This window comes from Rhineura floridana, chromosome 5 (assembly GCF_030035675.1).
Source record: "Rhineura floridana isolate rRhiFlo1 chromosome 5, rRhiFlo1.hap2, whole genome shotgun sequence".
NCBI lineage: Eukaryota > Metazoa > Chordata > Lepidosauria > Squamata > Rhineuridae > Rhineura > Rhineura floridana.
The window spans coordinates 126363341-126381139 of record NC_084484.1 but is presented as its reverse complement, the minus strand read 5'-3'; the positions used below and the strand labels follow the sequence as shown (position 1 = coordinate 126381139).

Sequence of the window (17799 nt, the reverse complement as noted above, 5' to 3'; positions counted from 1 at the left end):
TGTTCCAGACCCCCACCTAAAAGCAAAACCAGCCGAAAAGCAGAACTCCGTCAATAAAATGGCACCCAACACCTGAAAAACACTGTAAAAGCGGAACAAGCACCGTATGAGTGGGGCCTTACTCTAATTTTAGCTGCCGTATTAGCGGGCTGCCAAAAGTGAGGCCCTACTGTAATGATTTGAAACGAATATTGATGAAAGTTAAAGAGGAAAGCACAAAAGCAGGACTACAGCTGAACATCAGAAGACTAAAGTAATGACGACAGAAGATTTATATAACTTTAAAGTTGACAATGAGGACATTGAACTTGTCAAGGATTATCAATACTTTGGCACAATCATAAACCAAAATGGAGACAATAGTAAAGAAATTAGAAGAAGGCTAGGACTGGCAAGGGCTGCTATGAGAGAACTAGAAAATAATTGGGTGTTAGAACAAATTAAACCAGAACTATCACTAGAAGCTAAAATGATGAAACTGAGGTTATCATACTTTGGACACATAATGAGAAGACATGATTCACTAGAAAAGACCATAATGCTGGGAAAAACAGAAGGGAGTAGAAAAAGAGGAAGGCCAAAGAAGAGACGATTGATTCCATAAAGGAAGCCACAGACCTGAACTTACTAGATCTGAACAGGGTGGTTTATAACAGATGCTGTTGGAGATTGCTGATTCATAGGGTCATCATAAGTCGAAACTAACTTGAAGGCACACAACAACAACAACAACAACAACAACAACAAAGGAAGACAGACCACTGGTCTGACTTGGCATAAGGTAGATTTTTTTACAGGTTACATCCGCCTTTCATAGATTAAACATATAAAGGGAAAACCTCTGATCTCCCCTGCATGTCTTAAATTTTCAAAATTGCAGAAGAGATACCTCAGTTTTTACTCTCCAAGTTGTTCTTGCATACATTTTCTGCAACTAAAACAAACACTGATAGCTGACATATAGTTCTCTATCCAATGTGAACTTTTGAACAGTCTATCTAAAATCTCATTTTATGTGTGGGAAAAAAATTCTGGCAAATGAAAGAGTCTGTTTACATCAACATTAATGCTTAAGTAGTTAAATAGTTGATCCAATATTTATAAATATGACCCACAGTTGGTCGATGTCAAATAAATTAACATATTTTCCCTCTTCACTTTCATCGTAATGGTGTTTCTTTATCAGAAAGAATGTGTCCGCAGCAAGACTGACAGGTCATAAAAGAAAGTACATAGGGAGCAAGACAAACACTATTTTCATAAAAATTAATCCGTGAAGAGAATTTTGTTATAGTTTATTGACTGCTTGGATTGATATGCTGTATTAAAGTCACACTTACACTCAACAGCAAAGCAGAGACACAGTGTCTAATAGAAGGTTTCATGTTTATTTATAAATATATTTATATTTCAACTTTCTTGAGGCAATACTCCTTTCAGGAAGATTACACAACAATAAACACTATTTCTAAAATAAAACTACAGAATGTAAAAACTACCCATCTCATCTACAATTAAAATATATTGTATCAACTAACAACAGTTATAAGAACAGGTGTTCTGAACTGCCAAGGTATTTACTGACTTCCAAAAGAGAGAGAGCAGTGGCAGGATTAACAGAGCCTCCCTAGAAAGAAAGTTCCAAGAAGTTGAGGCTACAACAGAGAGGATCCTATCTTCACTCCAGAAGAGCTTTTCATCATGTGGGGACATACTACAAAAACTTCTCCTGAAAATCTCAAGATATGTGGCAGCTTATACAGGGAGAGCCGTTGCTCCAGATAGGCTAGACTTAGGCAGCTGTAAAAGATCAAAACCAGCACTTTGAATTGGGCTAGGATATCATGATCCACAGCATCAAATGCCACCGAGAGGCCTATAAAACCAACAGGGAGATTTTCTCTGGCTACAGATTATCCATTAGGGCAACAAATGTGGTTTCTATCCCATGAACTGGTCAGAGAATATAAATCAAAGATGTTATGATTTCATCCAGTTTGCCTTGAATTATAAATGCAACAATTCACTTTATTATCTTTTAACTAGGTGTTTGGCTAATGCAACAACACGAGATAGTGGCTCATTACAATTCACTTGGATTCATCTTACCCCAGTGATCTGTCCTCCGGCCAGCATGAGCTGGGTCTGGGGTATGGCTGCCTGTACTGAAGGCTGCTGGGAAGGCTGGTTTGGCTGCTGACTGTCCCCGGATTCTTCATTAGATTTAGACTAGGAAACAAAACATACAAGCCTTTGTAGAATGAAACAGATACTAATGTGGACACAACCATTTTCACAGTCTATTGTAATATGAAGAGGGACAATATTTACAAGCTTTTTGATTATCAATCAGAAAAAAACTGTTATTTTAATAACTTGTTCCAATAGGTAAATGGAAATAGACTGCCTTCCAGTCGATCCCGACTTATGGTGACCCTATGAATAGGGTTTTCATGGTAAGCAGTATTCAGAGGGGGGTCACCTCTGAGGCTAGTCCTCCCCAGCTGGCTAGGGCCTGCTCAGCTTGCCACAGCTGCACAAGCCAGCCCATTCCTTGTCCGCAACTGCCAGCTGGGGGGCAACTGGGCTCCTTGGGACTATGCAGCTTGCCCATGGCTGCACAGGTGGCAGGGCACATAACCCCAGAGCCATTCACTGGAGTGATCTTTAGCTGGCCCTTGACAGGAGCAGGGATTTTAACTCACAGACTCTGGACCCCCAGCCAGGCTCTCCTCCCCACTGTGCTATACCAGCCTAAGACTGTATTTACAATGAATAAATTTAGTTGGTAATTGGTGATGTAGCTACATGTTAAAAATATGACTCACTCAGTTATGTTAAAAATTGATTGGCAGGAACAAATTCCCAGCTACTCATCCTCACATGAATTCCAGCATTTGCTAATCCTGTAAAACTTTGTTTCTAGCAGTATTTCTAATAGGAATTGGAGAAGTTATTTATTATTCAGCATTATGACAATCCAGGCGCAGATACTCTCAAATGCCATAGGACAGGTCCAAAAGGAATTTGTTCCTACTTTGGTCCATCTATACTAGATTTTTCCTCTGTCATTCACTCACTCAGTCACTCACTTTTCACAGTGAATCCAACTGCAAACATCTGGAATGCCTCATTAACACTGACATCATGTGTTTTCCCTGTTGTTTTCTCACTGCAAGTATTGATTTATCTTGATTTTTAAGATATCTGCTGTAGGTAACTGTAGATAATTGGGGGAGAGGTTTTGATTTGCTACTGTTAGCAGCAAAGCCAGTATTTCTACTTCTCAGAATGGAAGAAGGAAACTACTGTTATTTTAAATCAGAGCTGTGGAGTCGGTACGCCAAACTTTCGACTCCGACTCCTCTATTTTTCTACTGTCCGACTCCGACTCCACCCAAAATTGCTTCCAATTCCACAGCCCTGGGAAGTGCTGTAAATGTCTTTTTAAATTGGAAGCTCTCATAGGAGCATTTTTATCGCTGCCTGAATATGCGCTGATCTTGGCTTCATAGCATTTGTCTTCATCTGGGTCCTGTGTCATAAGAACATAAGAACATAAGAAGAGCCTGCTGGATCAGGCCAGTGGCCCATCTAGTCCAGCATCCTGTTCTCACAGTGGCAAACCAGGTGCCTGGGGGAAGCCCGCAAGCAGGACCCGAGTGCAAGAACACTCTCCCCACTCTCTCATACACTGACACACAAAATGTTTTCCATCTTGCATTATGGTGAAATGGTCAACTACAGCTGACTTCATCGGAAGCTTCTTCCAAACATTTGGAATACTGTGTACAGTTCTGGTCGCCTCATCTCAAAAAGGATATTATAGAGTTGGAAAAGGTTCAGAAGAGGGCAACCAGAATGATCAAGGGGATGGAGCGACTCCCTTACGAGGAAAGGTTGCAGCATTTGGGGCTTTTTAGTTTAGAGAAAAGGCGGGTCAGAGGAGACATGATAGAAGTGTATAAAATTATGCATGGCATTGAGAAAGTGGATAGAGAAAAGTTCTTCTCCCTCTCTCATAATACTAGAACTCATGGACATTCAAAGAAGCTGAATGTTGGAAGATTCAGGACAGACAAAAGGAAGTACTTCTTTACTCAGCGCATAGTTAAACTATGGAATTTGCTCCCACAAGATGCAGTAATGGCCACCAGCTTGGATGGCTTTAAAAGAAGATTAGACAAATTCATGGAGGACAGGGCTATCAATGGCTACTAGCCGTGATGGCTGTGCTCTGCCAGCCTAGTCAGAGGCAGCATGCTTCTGAAAACCAGTTGCTGGAAGCCTCAGGAGGGGAGAGTGTTCTTGCACTCGGGTCCTGCTTGCGGGCTTCCCCCAGGCACCTGGTTGGCCACTGTGAGAACAGGATGCTGGACTAGATGGGCCACTGGCCTGATCCAGCAGGCTCTTCTTATGTTCTTATGAATTTATATTTTAAAAAAATTGTCAATTAAAATTTATTTTGAAGCCGGAGTCGGTACATTTCTACCGACTCTGACTCCACCCAAAATTGCTTCCGACTCCGACTCCACGACTCCGACTCCACAGCCCTGTTTTAAATTATTAACAGGCACTCCATTGCAGTTGGAGAGGCTTTGAACACATAGGACCTCCAGTTCTGCTCCCTCACAAGCCAATTTCCTATTTTGTGTTTGGTGAAATGTTTGAAGTTGAGGAGGAGGAAGAGAAGATACATTGTCCCAAAGTTTCTGAGGTTTCCCATTCATTCCAATGTTGCACTGGACATGCACATCATATGCACAGATCTGCACATATATGTACTAAGCTATCCAACACTGCAGTCATGTAGTCAATGGGAGAGTCAGTAATCAAGAGCATGCAAGTTTTGGATCGGTGGAGTAGATTTTCCTTGTATACATTTTCTAGGGATTCAAACTAAACAAGGTAGTAGCTTGAAAAATATAAGATATTGAATTGCATGGGGGGGGACCACTCGTCACACACCTTTTCTCTAAGTAACAGAATTTGGTATTAATACAGGTAAACACAGTTCATTTATTTAAAGCCATTTTCTAAAAGAAGAAATTACTGTAGCCAGGAGGGAAAAATACAAGCAAGAAAGCACATGAAAAGGGGAAAAAAGGAGAGGGGGCTTATGGTAATTAAAGCTGCTTATGCAGAACATTAAAATTCTGCATAGATTTGCATATTTTCCACCACCTGTTTTGGGGACTGCAGAGCAGGCTAATTAACATAGAGGCTCTGATTAATTCTGCCAGTCATTGAGAGATAATTACAGCACAGGACTGTAAACATTCTGTACTGGAGATATAGCCTGTTTGCCAACATCTCTCTCAGGGATTGAACATTTACCATGACAACCAAGGCAATTTTCAGCTTCTCTCTTTTAGAGAGGAAGGTCACTATTTCTCCTCCTTTCAAAATTATCATATGTAACTAGGTGCATGTTCTAGAGGTTTTCAAGAATGCTCTCCCCTAGTTCCTTAGCACCCATAGAAAATAAAGCCACTTCACAATAACACTATGTTCCTTCCCCTTTTGATGCATTGCTTGAATGTTTAAATGAAAGGAATCAACCAGTAGATTGCAATTGTTTAGGGCATCCTGTAGCACACAAGGCTTAAGTAACATCTTGAACAGGAGAGAACAACAAGAAGTTTTAGATTTTAACTATAATTATTTAGTATTATAGAAAAATCCAAGTGATTAAATATGACCACGCTGTCCATCTTATTTCAGTTCCAATTCTATGCACTTTCAAAACAATTTTTAAAGTCAAACAGGACTTCTGTACTGAATAATATTTGTTAATGACTGCCAAACCACCCTATTGGTATTGCAAATAATTGGTTAGATGCAGATATAAAAAACAAAGAAGCCTTTACCTGTACATTTAAGGACTGGGCAGCAGCCTGTAAACTTGATCCAGGGAGCTGAACCTATAAAAATAATGTTGTATTTTTTAAAAACTGGAGGTAAAATAGCTGAAAAACAAAGTTTCTCCAGCTTTCTACACAAATAAGACAACAGAGATAATGAGAGTTTTACAATATAATGCAGACCATTGTTTGCCCTAACTATAGTTTAGTCTCCAAATGATGATTTGCATTCCAGAGGTACATGAAAATAATAATTTGTGGGATTTTCCATCTTCCCCTCCCCTTTCCAAAACATTTCCAGATACTATTCAAACAGCGGCCTTTGAAGGCACAGTAATGTTCCAACCCATGATTTGTCTGTTCAGATGTAATGCCAAACCATGTTTTTTCTAAACTTTGATTTGCACCTGACCTTCAAAGATCCTGGTTTGGTGGCCAATCACAACCCATGTATTAATGGTTGGCTGTGTAACAGACATCATGACAAACCATTGTTTGGCACTGTGTCTGAACCATTTTGCTCTATTTAAGATCTTCAGGTGGAATCTTAATTTTGATTGCCAGTTTTTTCCCACACAGAAACCTTTTAGGAGTAGCCACGGCTTATCCAGATTTTGAATAATAACCCCACCTTATCCAGACTGTTAATAACGACTCCAAAGACATAGAATTCTCGCTATCTTTCCTTACTTCATAGTAGCTGAAAATCAGGTAAGGGATACAGGGCCATGTCAAATTTGAAAAGATGATCACAACTTTTCTGAAGAGGTATACCAAAACAAATTTGCCATTATATTTTGCACTATATGGACTGCAGCATAATTCTGATAATTCATTTCTACATTCCTCATAACCTAGGAAGAGTAACCATACGAGGAAGTGTTCTATATTTTTTCAAATGTTTCCTATATTTCTGGGTTGGATTCTACAAGATTACAACATACTATCTGTTACCAAGCAGGCAAGTTGTCTCCAAAAAAGCTCCTATCACTAGTGCCAACATCCAGTTTAATCTCCCGCCCAGTAGTATTCTGAGATAGCAAATGTATTAATTAGTGAAAGGCATCCAAAGCACTACCATGCACAGCTGTCTTAGAGAATTGGCTACGTTAATAGTTTTTGGCTTTTTCAGTAGCATAAGCTTATGAACAAAGGCCTCTTAGGGACAGACTGTAAAGGCATGAATGCCCATTACAACCAAGGCCTGAGCTCAAGTTGCTCCAAAGCAAAAACTTTCTGATTTAAATGGTGCCTTGTGGAATTAACCTAGACCAAAAACACTTCACATGGGTAGTATGGTAAGGTGACTTCAGCTGTTGTCACCATTAGGGACTGCCAATTTAAGATAAACACAGTAACCACTTCAAAGTTGAAGATTTAATATTCCTTGGCATTTCAGATTTAAGAAATGTAGCATGTTAAAGTCAAAGGCATCTTCTCTTTTAGAGTATTTTATTTTGTTGTAAAGAGATGTACAAGATATTAAATTAAAGCACAGAGTATTCATATTTGCAAGAACGTAGTGGTTTTACTAACTCATCCCTCAGATCAGTGAAGCTTAATAAAAGAAAACAACTTTTGGGAAATGTGGGTTGACGTCTTTGAAAATTCTATAGCTATTGGCTGCAAGCAGTTTGTCTTCTGTTGCTTGAAATAAGCCCTCTGTATTCATTGGCTCAGTTGGTCAGGTATACAGAAGGTTTATGAACATCCTAAGAGCTCCGGTTGAAACATCAGTCAGCATGCAAGGACTAGGGGCAGAGGGTGTTGTATGTTCTTGGCAGGCAGGTGTTTGATAGCATGTAGACATTGTCAGGTCAATTGTAGGACTGTATATGAGTGATAATAATATGCGAAAGGCATACATGGATAGTGTTATGCATATCACGGTCATCAAGTTAGCTGTGTGAGGAAAGAACTGTTGTAGCAGGAGCTGTCCTGTCCACCTGACCTAGATATTATCACCTGCTCTGGCCCTGGATCTGATCTGGGAGGGAAAAGCCCTTCTTAGTGTACTCCCTGGACCTTCTCAGTAGTGGCCCCCCTGTTTGTGGAACACTCTTCCCAGGGAGGTACACCTGGTGCCATCGTTATCCATCTTTAGGTGCCAGCCAAAACATTTTTCTCCTAGGCATTTAGTTCTTAACTTGGGAAGGCTTTTGGAGGGCTTCTGTTGTATACTCTTCCAAAGAAGGGTTGCTCCACCACCTCATGTACTGTTTTGTTTTTAACCCTTTACATTTTTCTAATCTTTTATTTATTTATTTTTTAGTTTTATTTTTATTAACTGTAAGTCGCTTTGGGTGTGCATATGTGTAGAAAAGTGACTAACAAATCTAATCTAATAAAATAAAAAAATAAGAAAGTACTTCTAGAGAGGGCAAGGCAGCCAGAACCACTGCTGAGAATGAAGACTAACTATCAAGCACTCTCTCAGAAGGATTCTAACAGCCATCAGTCAGATATCTGAGGGTGGCAAGAGCTTCCTGGGCTGGACATTGTCACCTTCTCTGTTCCTGGATCTGATGAGGGAGGGAGTGCTTTTGGGGAGGGATTGATCTTTATCAAGGGCAAGATAGCCAGAACTGACACTAACATAGCCAAGGAGTTGCTACTCTTCTAGACAGTCGGAAAGACAGAACTATGTAACAGTGTTATAAGAGCTGGAACTTTAGGAACTTGTTTTTGCTTTCTTTTTTGTTCCTGAGTTAGCTTTTTTAAATAAATTATTTTCAAACAAGTTCCTTTTGTGCCTATGCCCACCCTTAGCATCACCATTCATCAACTTATCTACTACCCCTTTCCTTCACACACAGACAAACTCTGTTCCATCACACTGCAGCATTAATGACCATTACAGAACCCAAAGCAGGTGTAGGAAGATGAACGAATGAAACTACACAAATATTTTTTCCTTATTAAAATTTTATCCTTCAAGGCAGTTAAACAGCAGCATCAATAAAAACAATAGAGCAGAACACCCATTTACACAGTATCATTAAGCAGCTTTGAAATGAACTGGAAGCCAATGAAGCAGAAGTCACCTGATTTTTTTAAAAAACCTCATCAGACCCTTGTGCTAGCAGGGGGCATTTTTAGCCCAGTGGTATTCCTAAGTTCATATCTTTATTTCCTACTGTATTCATTTATTTCATTTATATACTGCCTTTCGGTCAAGGTACCCAAAGCAGGTTGGAATTTAAAATATTAAATAGAGGCAAACAGTACAAAATATTTTCAGGCTGACTTCAGGAGCTGATGGCACTAGCTTCTTCCTGGCTGCTGCCTTCCTTCAAGGCACAGTAGGTTCAAGGAAGGTGGGCCTGGGGCTGCTTCAACAGCTCTTTCAGGCTGATGGTCCCTTTAGGAGCTAGTGGTTATGAGCTCCTCAGCCTGGGCATGTAAGCAAATGGCTGTCATTCACTGCTATATGGAAAAATAAAAAATAAACCAATTTGGGGGTAGCCAACCTGCCTACCATGCACAACAGGGAACCTAGGGGAAGAGTAGGGTCTGTTGTTCAGGCAACTCCAAAGTTGTAGTGGATGGGTCAATAAAATTCCAATGTTTCTCATCATCACTGCCCCCATCCCTGAAGGAAGCAGATTTCCAGGAGGCAACACAGAGCACTGCTTTTGCTGCTCTTACCCACTTCAAATGCAATTATCTAGGTTGGAAGAGAATGGGAACATTATTTTTCTGTTTCTCAGAGCTTGGAGAATGTGGTTTTATTTGGGAATAGAGAAGTGGCAGGACTGGCAAACTTAACCTGGCCCCACCACATCCTCCAATCATGCCAATACCTCTAAGATAAACAAGAACGTGGGCAGAGGAATTGGAGGAAAGGCTGGAATTCTCAATTGCTCCCCTCTCCCAAACCAAGCTTCACAGGCTTTTGCCAAGTCAAAATTAAGACAGAAAACACTATTGTCACAGGCCTTTCAGATTAGATGGCTTTCAAAGTTTTGACAGGGAACCAGTAAATAATATATTAGGATAGCATACTACCAAGTATTCTGAGGCAGAATGTGCCTAGGCCACCCCCCACCCCCCCACCCCTGCTCTGAACCCTCCTTGAGTTCTTTTGCCTAGCAAGAATGTGTCCTTGAACTGTGGCTATACCTCTTGCTTGCTGAATGGAGAATGGCTGTGAAAATGGGTAGAGTGGGATGGTGAAATCTCTGGCTTTTGTGTGGCTGGAATGTTGTTTGCTGTGTAAAGATAAGAGTTACATCCATTACTTTACCCACTTTTGCCTCTGTCACCACTCATATTTGCCCGTGGGTGCCCATTTCTGGCACACAGCTCCTGTAAGGTGGTATATAAAGGAATGTGGTCCTCAGGCTGAAAAAGGTTCCCCACTGTGGCTCTAAAGAAACTGATTGCCCCTCCTGGATAAGAATCTCCACATTTCTCAAAAGAAAATGGGAGACAGGCAGATCGTGAAACCAAAATCCATTTCCATATTTGTCTACCATACCGATTAACATATAACATGATAATGTAAGATTCTTTGGAAACTCATTCTAAAGTAACCTACTGGTCCCACCAGTTGTTCTATCTATTCTACAAGTGTACAGAAAGTGCCCATGTGCTATGAAATTATGATTTAGGTCACATAAATCAAATTATGATTTAGGAAGATGGAACATCTGAATGTGACCATAAAGACAGTCAAGAGACTATCTCAGCCCAACTCATTTCTCTAAGGGGTGGTTCACTCTCTACATAGCAGCATCCCAATTCAGTTCTTTTGTTTGGTGGTAAGATCCTGCCAGGAGAATGGGCCTTAACATCACATACCAAATCATTCAAAAGAAAAAGGATCTATGTGCTCATAGTTTTTTGCTGAACCCTGGTAAACAGAAAATTGCTATAAGATCCTAAGTAGATAGTACATTAGTTAATTGATAACAAACAAACAACAACAACAACAACAATAATAATAATAACAACAATAATAATAGTAATAATAAACTTTATTTCTACCCCGCCCTTTCTCCAATAGGACTCAGAGCGGCTTACAACTAAAAACAACACCATTAAAACATACAGAGTATATTATTAAAAAAGAATTAAACTATGAGAAAAATTAAAACCATAAAATATAGGTTAAAAACAGCAGACAATTTAAAATAATAAAATCATATAATGTAATTACCAAACCTATGACACTTAATCCTGGTCGTTTTCTATCCCAAATGCCCGTTGAAATAAAACAGTCTTTACTTGTCGCCGGAAAGACGGCAAGGAGGGAGCTGATCACACCTCACTAGGAAGGGAGTTCCACAGCCTAGGGGCGGCCACCGAAAAGGCTCTCTCTCGTGTCCGCGTCATATGTGCTTGCGAAGGTGTGGGGAACACAAGATGGGCCTCACCTGAAGATCTCAAATCCCAGACAGGTTCATGTAGGGAGATACGATCTGTCAAATAGTCTGGACCTGAGCCGTATAGGGCTTTGTAGGTCAAAACCAGCACTTTGAATTGTGACCGGAAACAAATTGGCAGCCAGTGGAGCTGTTGTAACAGGGGAGTTGTATGGATATGCAAATATCCACCTATTTGCTGGAGTTTTTAGAAAGGGTGGAGCGACTACTTCCACATATGATGGAAATGTGCACTGACAACAACAACAAAAAATCCAGAATTAAATCAAGACTCAAATGTCAGATATGTTAGGGAAGACACATAACAACAAAAATGATACCATTGGGTCCAGTGTTTTTTGGGTTAAATTATACAGATGGTTTAGTTAGACAGGAAGATAGTGAATTGGTCTCATATATAGTGTTGACAGCAAGAATTTTGTGGGGTGGGAAGAATGGAGATAAGTAATGATACCAACTGTTAATAAATGGAGAAAGAAATGGGGGGCCGCCTCAATGGCCAAATAAAGTCATTACATAAGTTTTAAAGAGAAAAGACAAAGACAACATAAATTTGCAACAAACTGGGAGTCATGTATTGAATATAAAAAGGATTTAGGGTTTATCAAAATATATTGTGGTCTTACACTGGTTTGAAGTCAGATTTGCACAAGGATAAAACTATTTAATCTATGGTCAAAAGGTTATGATAAGAGTCTATTCCTCCTTATCTTTTTCACTTTGACTAATTCCTTCTGAAATGGAATGCATTTGTCTTTAATTCTGTAGACATTTTGTAACTGTAAAAAAATAGTTTGAGAAGATGAAGTGAAAAATATTATTTATTATTATTAGAAATTGTTTTTAGAATGAAAAGGCTCTAAGTTTTTTAAAAATGTGATTTTATGTCAAGCCAGTTTATGTACAACAAGCTTTTTGCAGGATTTAACATCAGCGATATGGTTAGCCAGTATTTCATTGGTCTTTTGACTGCATTTTTTTCACCATAGATGGTATTTCAGCAAACCATCTCACAGACATTATTGATCTATGCATTTACCTTACAGTGGCACCTGCTAACAGCAGCAAACATTTATGCACACACATATACATGCATAAATGCATTTCCTTGAGACACTGTACAATATGGGCCTATTCAGATGGCCACAAGTCACCCTTTCTTCTGTTGAGATAGAAGACACTGCTGCTCCTTCCATAGCTTTGGGTGCCTCTGTTTTCTTCCCCACATTAGGCTACATAGGAATCTTTATTTCAACAACTTGGGATGTTTTATATATACTGCTTTTGCTGCTTTCCCCCATCAACCTTACATGACTCTGTTTCTGGGTTTGTCTCCATATTATGCAGGGGGAAAAACCCCTCTATAGCTCCTTCTAAATTTCAAAATTAAAGAAAAGCTTACCTGATGAAGGTGTCCAAGGAAGGCCTGGGCTGTAGATATTGCCCCCGCGACAGGCACAGTCTGTTTCTGAAAGTCCAGGCCATTTGTCTGTGTGCCTGGAGAGGCAAGAAAATGTACATTCTTTTAAAATTCCCCTCAAAAGCAAAGTATGAAAAGTCTTTAGATTCATTCTCAGCTTTGTTGTTGATTCATCAGTGTCAGCAACAGCAGCAGTTCAGGGCCAACAAACCTAAGACACCACCTTTTCACCTTATTGCTCTCTTGGGATCAACAATCAACTGATAGTATCCTCTTAATACTACCCATGCACCTGGGTCAAGATAGCTAGTACAAAAGGAGAAGCTATTCTGATAACACTGGGATTTCTTTCTTTCTTGGCACTAGTTAAGAAAATGAAAAGCAGCCAAAGGAAAGGTGTGATACAATCAAAGCAGCAAAGAGAGGAAAACGTAAGACATGCAACACCATTCATCAGAAACCAGAGGATCGGGATGAGAGAAGGGAATGTCTGTAAGGGAAACATTACAATAATCAAGACTTGTATTATAATAGTCTCAGGAAAGGAGAAAAAGAGCTAAGCCTAATCTTAGAAATATCAGAAAGATGAAAATGATAAGCTCATAATAAGGATAAATATGGGAAGGCAAAGGTAAAGGTGTCCCCGCACTTTTAGTGCGAGTCATTTCCGACTCTTAGGGTGACGTCTTGCGACGTTTACTAGGCAGACCATATATATGGGGTGGGATTGCCAGTTCCTTCCCCGGCCTTTCTTTACCCCCTAGCATATGCCGGGTACTCATTTTACTGACCATCGATGGATGGAAGGCTGAGTGGACCTCGACCCCTTTTACCGGAGATTCGACTTCCTCCTTCCGTTGGAATCGAACTCTGGCCGTGAGCAGAGCTTCGGCTGCGTTACCGCCGCTTACCACTCTGCGCCATGGAAGAGAATGATAAAACAAGATCTAACATGATTACCTAAATTTCTGGCTTGAGAAGAAGACTGAATAAGAGTACCACTGTGGTTAAGGAAAAAAAGGATATGAGGAAGGGAAAGAGACTAAGAATTCAGTGTTTCTGAGATTAAGTTCCAGATGGTACTGGGTCATCCAAAATGGGATAGAGAAAAGTTAACATCTCTGCTTATGTCTAACAATGTATGAGAAAGTCAGCAGTACATAACCCTTAGGAACAAGTAGAAGATGTTTCATTGAAAATGTTTTGTCAAGCCTTAACATTCCACTTGACTGATTCTTCTAGATTTGAACTACACACTAAGAATGTGCTTCAATCAACTGCCAAAGTTTAGAATTTTTCCAATATGTTTGAAAGTTGAACAAAGCTGAACTTTGAAACATTGAGGTTTCCTTCTGGAAAATAGTGCAGTGTTTTGTTTGGTAGCATAACTCAAGTGGACCTGGTCCCATTTGAATATAACGTTAAACCATGGTTTAGATGAAGAAGTCTCCTTGAGCATTCCCCTCTCCTCCTCCAGTATATAACAGGAAAAGGAGATTGGAAGCATCTGCTTTCCAGTTTAAAACTAAAGGAATTTGTCATTATATCCTACAAGGGTAATCTGACCATGTTCAATATTCAGGGATAATCTGACCATGTTCAGTATCTTGGCTCAATAAACTGAGATACAAACATGCAGCCCCGTCACCCTTTACACACACATTCAAATAAAATGGGAAGTCTTCCATTAACTATAATTTCCTACTTTGTCAGAAGTGGGAAACTATGTTTAATGGCTCCAGAACAAACCCAGACATTAAGCCATGCTTGAACAAACTAGGAAACTACAGTTAAAGGAAGACTTCCTAGTTTCCTTGCTATGTGAAGGGGCCGAAAGCGTAGCAAAAACATTCATTCATCACTTGGTTTATGAAGATGAGAAATGACAGTCTGAGATATGAGTAGCCACTGCATTTGTTTCAATAAGCCATAGTTTAAACTAAACTGCAGTTTTAGACGAAATAACAAAATACATTTAGCTTAAACTAGGAAACAAGATGCTTTCAATCTCCTTCTCTGGTGTGTGCTAGAGGAGAAGAGGAGTCCTCAGGCCCATGGTTTAACAGGCTCACTTGTGTAGTACTTTTAAAAATATATATTTTATTAATTCTAAAGAAAATAAAACATAAAAATGAACAATTTCAATCAATGCAAAACAATTTACAAAGTATAAAGCAGGGTCAAGGATTGTTACAAATATATCATATACTATTAAATAATCAATTGGAAGAATTGAGCAGATAAGTAAATATAATCAATCTAGCTTGTTAACAGTTTCAAATTAATAAACATATTTTTTGTGGAGTCCAGGCTGCACTTCCTGAAGCAAAAGTTATTACTGTAACCACAAATGAGAAAATGCTTCAGGAGGGGGACAACCAATGATTCCTCTATTCTCAATAAAACAATACCACATAGCCAAAAACTTATCCTGTATACTTTGACACCTGGCAATTTTACTTTCTGTGCGAGTTTCTCTAATAAGGCAATATGCCACAATTTTTGATACAAAATTCAAGTCATTAATTTGGAAATCCTTCCAATGCTTGGCAATTATGGCTCTTGCTACCAATAAAAAAGGAACTATCAATTCTTTATGAAACAAATATTTGTCCTCTTCCAAAAATAAGCTCAGTAATGCAAAAAATGGGGAGGAAAGTATAGTTTGCTTTGTGATCAATCCAATTTACATGTAATAACTTCCCTCCCCCCTGAAAAAAATGGATTTTGGGGCACTCCCGTCACATGTGCCAAAACGTATCTATTGCACAACAACTTCTCTAGCACAAGAAGGAGAATCCTGTAAAGGAACATCTCTGTGGTATTAGATACCATCTGTGAAGAATTTTAAGACCTGTTTCTCAGATGTAAAGGGCCAGCTAAAGATCACCCCCACAGTGAGTGGCTCATGGGTTACGTGCCCTGCCACCTGTGCAGCCGTGGGCAAGCTGCATAGTCCCAAGGAACTCAGTTGCGGACAAGGAAGGGGCTGGCTTGTGCAGCTGTGGCAAGCTGAGCAGGCCCTAGACAGCTGGGGAGGACTAGCCTCAGAGGGAGGCAATGGTAACCCCCCTCTGAATACTGCTTACCATTAAAACCCTATTCATAGGGTAGCCATAAGTCGGGATCAACTTGAAGGCAGTCCATTTCCATTTTTTTCTCTAGCCTGGGTTGGTATCAATTTAAATGGAACCTTGGACTATATTTGATTCGAGTCTTCTTCATCCATTTGTAAACCATGTTCTCACTCCCACATCCTCTTAAGGTCAGAACTCTGCCTGAAACCTTTATCAAATAACAATATATATTGCCGACACTAATGCCTTTGGAGATATCTCCTTTCCCAATCATAATTTTCTCACATTCAACCAGTTGCCTTGTGACATTATCATGAATAATTTATCTATACACAAAAGAATTCTCAAGTGAGCCTACAATACCCATGGCAAGGAAATATCTGCCTTAGAGTTGCCAGGTGTTCGGTTTTTGCCTGGAGACTCTGGTTTCTAGGGGTCCTCTCAGGGTCTCCAAGTGACACCTTAATCTCCAGACTCGTAGGGTTCATTACAAAAAAAAAAAGTTTCTAGGTGGACTGATTCAAAAGATATAAACCCCCTCAACTTCTGTCAGCCCCCCCTCAACTTCTGTTACTACCGGCTGCTCTAATCCCTGCCCTTTCAGGTTTTTAGCCAATAAGTGAAGTCAGGATTGTGAGTGACAGGATTTGTTGACCCCAGGGAATAGCTAAACTCACAATTTCCTTTTCCTGTGTGTCACACATCAGGAATTCAGTAAATATATAGCTTTCAGCAACATAAAGAGTACTTTGTACAGGATTGTGACTTGCTTCTGAATAAATATGCATAGGATTTCACTACAACAGGAGATCACAGCAGGATCTTGGTAGGAATAAAAGTGTACATGCAGAGTTTTTTAATTGCTTGCAAAAACGACATATTATACATTTTATCTTTCAAAATTTTTGAGCAGATGTTTTAAAAAGTGTACATGCTTTTCTAATTATATTTAATTCTAGTTATACTTTTCTAATTAAGGAGTCAAACAAGTTTAAATTTTACAGAAGAGGGCAGTTTATTTGTCTTATTTATAACTTGTTTTGAAAACCTTCCCAATATGAAGCTTTTCTGGGAGTAAAGCTGCAGTGCTAATTCCACATACCTGGAAGGTAACCCCACTGAATTCAGTAGGACTTACTTTTGAGTAGATGTGGTTAGGATTGTGCTGAAAATCAATGGGACTTTTGAGTGAACATAGAAAAAGATTGTGTTGTAAATCTTTCCCTCCCCCTCCAATCCTTTTTTTAATCAGTTAGGCAGGGCTTACTTAGGTGTCACTGCCTTTATTTGGCAGCAAACTAATACTTATTTTTTTAAAAAAATGTTCTGCAATGGCCAACTGGTTTTGACAATAAACTATTATATGGGGTGTTTGTATTTTTACATCTCCAGTGTGTGTGCATCTTTCCAACAACACTGTGAGGTTGGAAACTAAGGCAGCTCACAACAAAAAATAAAGCCATTTAAAATCCAATAACCATAAAACAAGTATAAAACAGTTGCAAAACAGCTTAATGTGGCAGGATTCTGAATTTTAGATTGGGTGAGTGAAGTTCCTTATCACTGAATTGCAGTCCTATCCATGCTTCCCTATCTGAGAAAGCCCCACTGAATACATTGGGATTTGCTTCTGAGTAAACATGCATAGGATTGCACCGTGGGGCGGTCATGGTCCCACTCTGTTGTTTTCCCCCTGAAGGACAGATTAGGCTGAGAGATGATGCGTAGCCCCTAGTCACCCAGAAAACTTTGTATCTTATTTCCATTTTAAAATGTAATTAAAACGATATATATGCAGGCAAAGTTTATGAAGTAATGCAGATCCACATAATACATCCAACCTACATATAAAGCACATGACTTCTCCCAAAGAATCCTGGGAAGTTATAGTTCCCACCACCCTTAACAAACTACAATTCCCAGGATTCTGTGGTGGGATTCATGTGCTTTAAATGATCTCTCAGCGGCTTTCAATACCATTGATCATGGTATCCTTCCGGGACAACTGGCTGAGTTGGGAGAGAATATATGGCAGTGGTTCCGCTCCTACT

The 17799-nt window shown here is 39.6% G+C and overlaps 1 protein-coding gene across 4 annotated transcripts in view; it reads right to left on the bottom strand.

The window, feature by feature from the left end:
• The window catches only part of POU2F1 (POU class 2 homeobox 1), a 177756-nt gene that overhangs the window by 43939 nt on the left and 116018 nt on the right, over positions 1-17799 (bottom strand). For all 4 annotated transcript variants that reach the window (XM_061628022.1, XM_061628019.1, XM_061628020.1 and 1 more), the window contains exons 3-5: positions 12654-12748; positions 5871-5924; positions 2110-2229 (exon numbers count right to left, since the gene is read on the bottom strand). In XM_061628022.1, coding sequence (XP_061484006.1) covers positions 2110-2229; positions 5871-5924; positions 12654-12748 — 269 coding nt within the window. The remainder of the gene's footprint in view (positions 1-2109; positions 2230-5870; positions 5925-12653; positions 12749-17799) is intronic.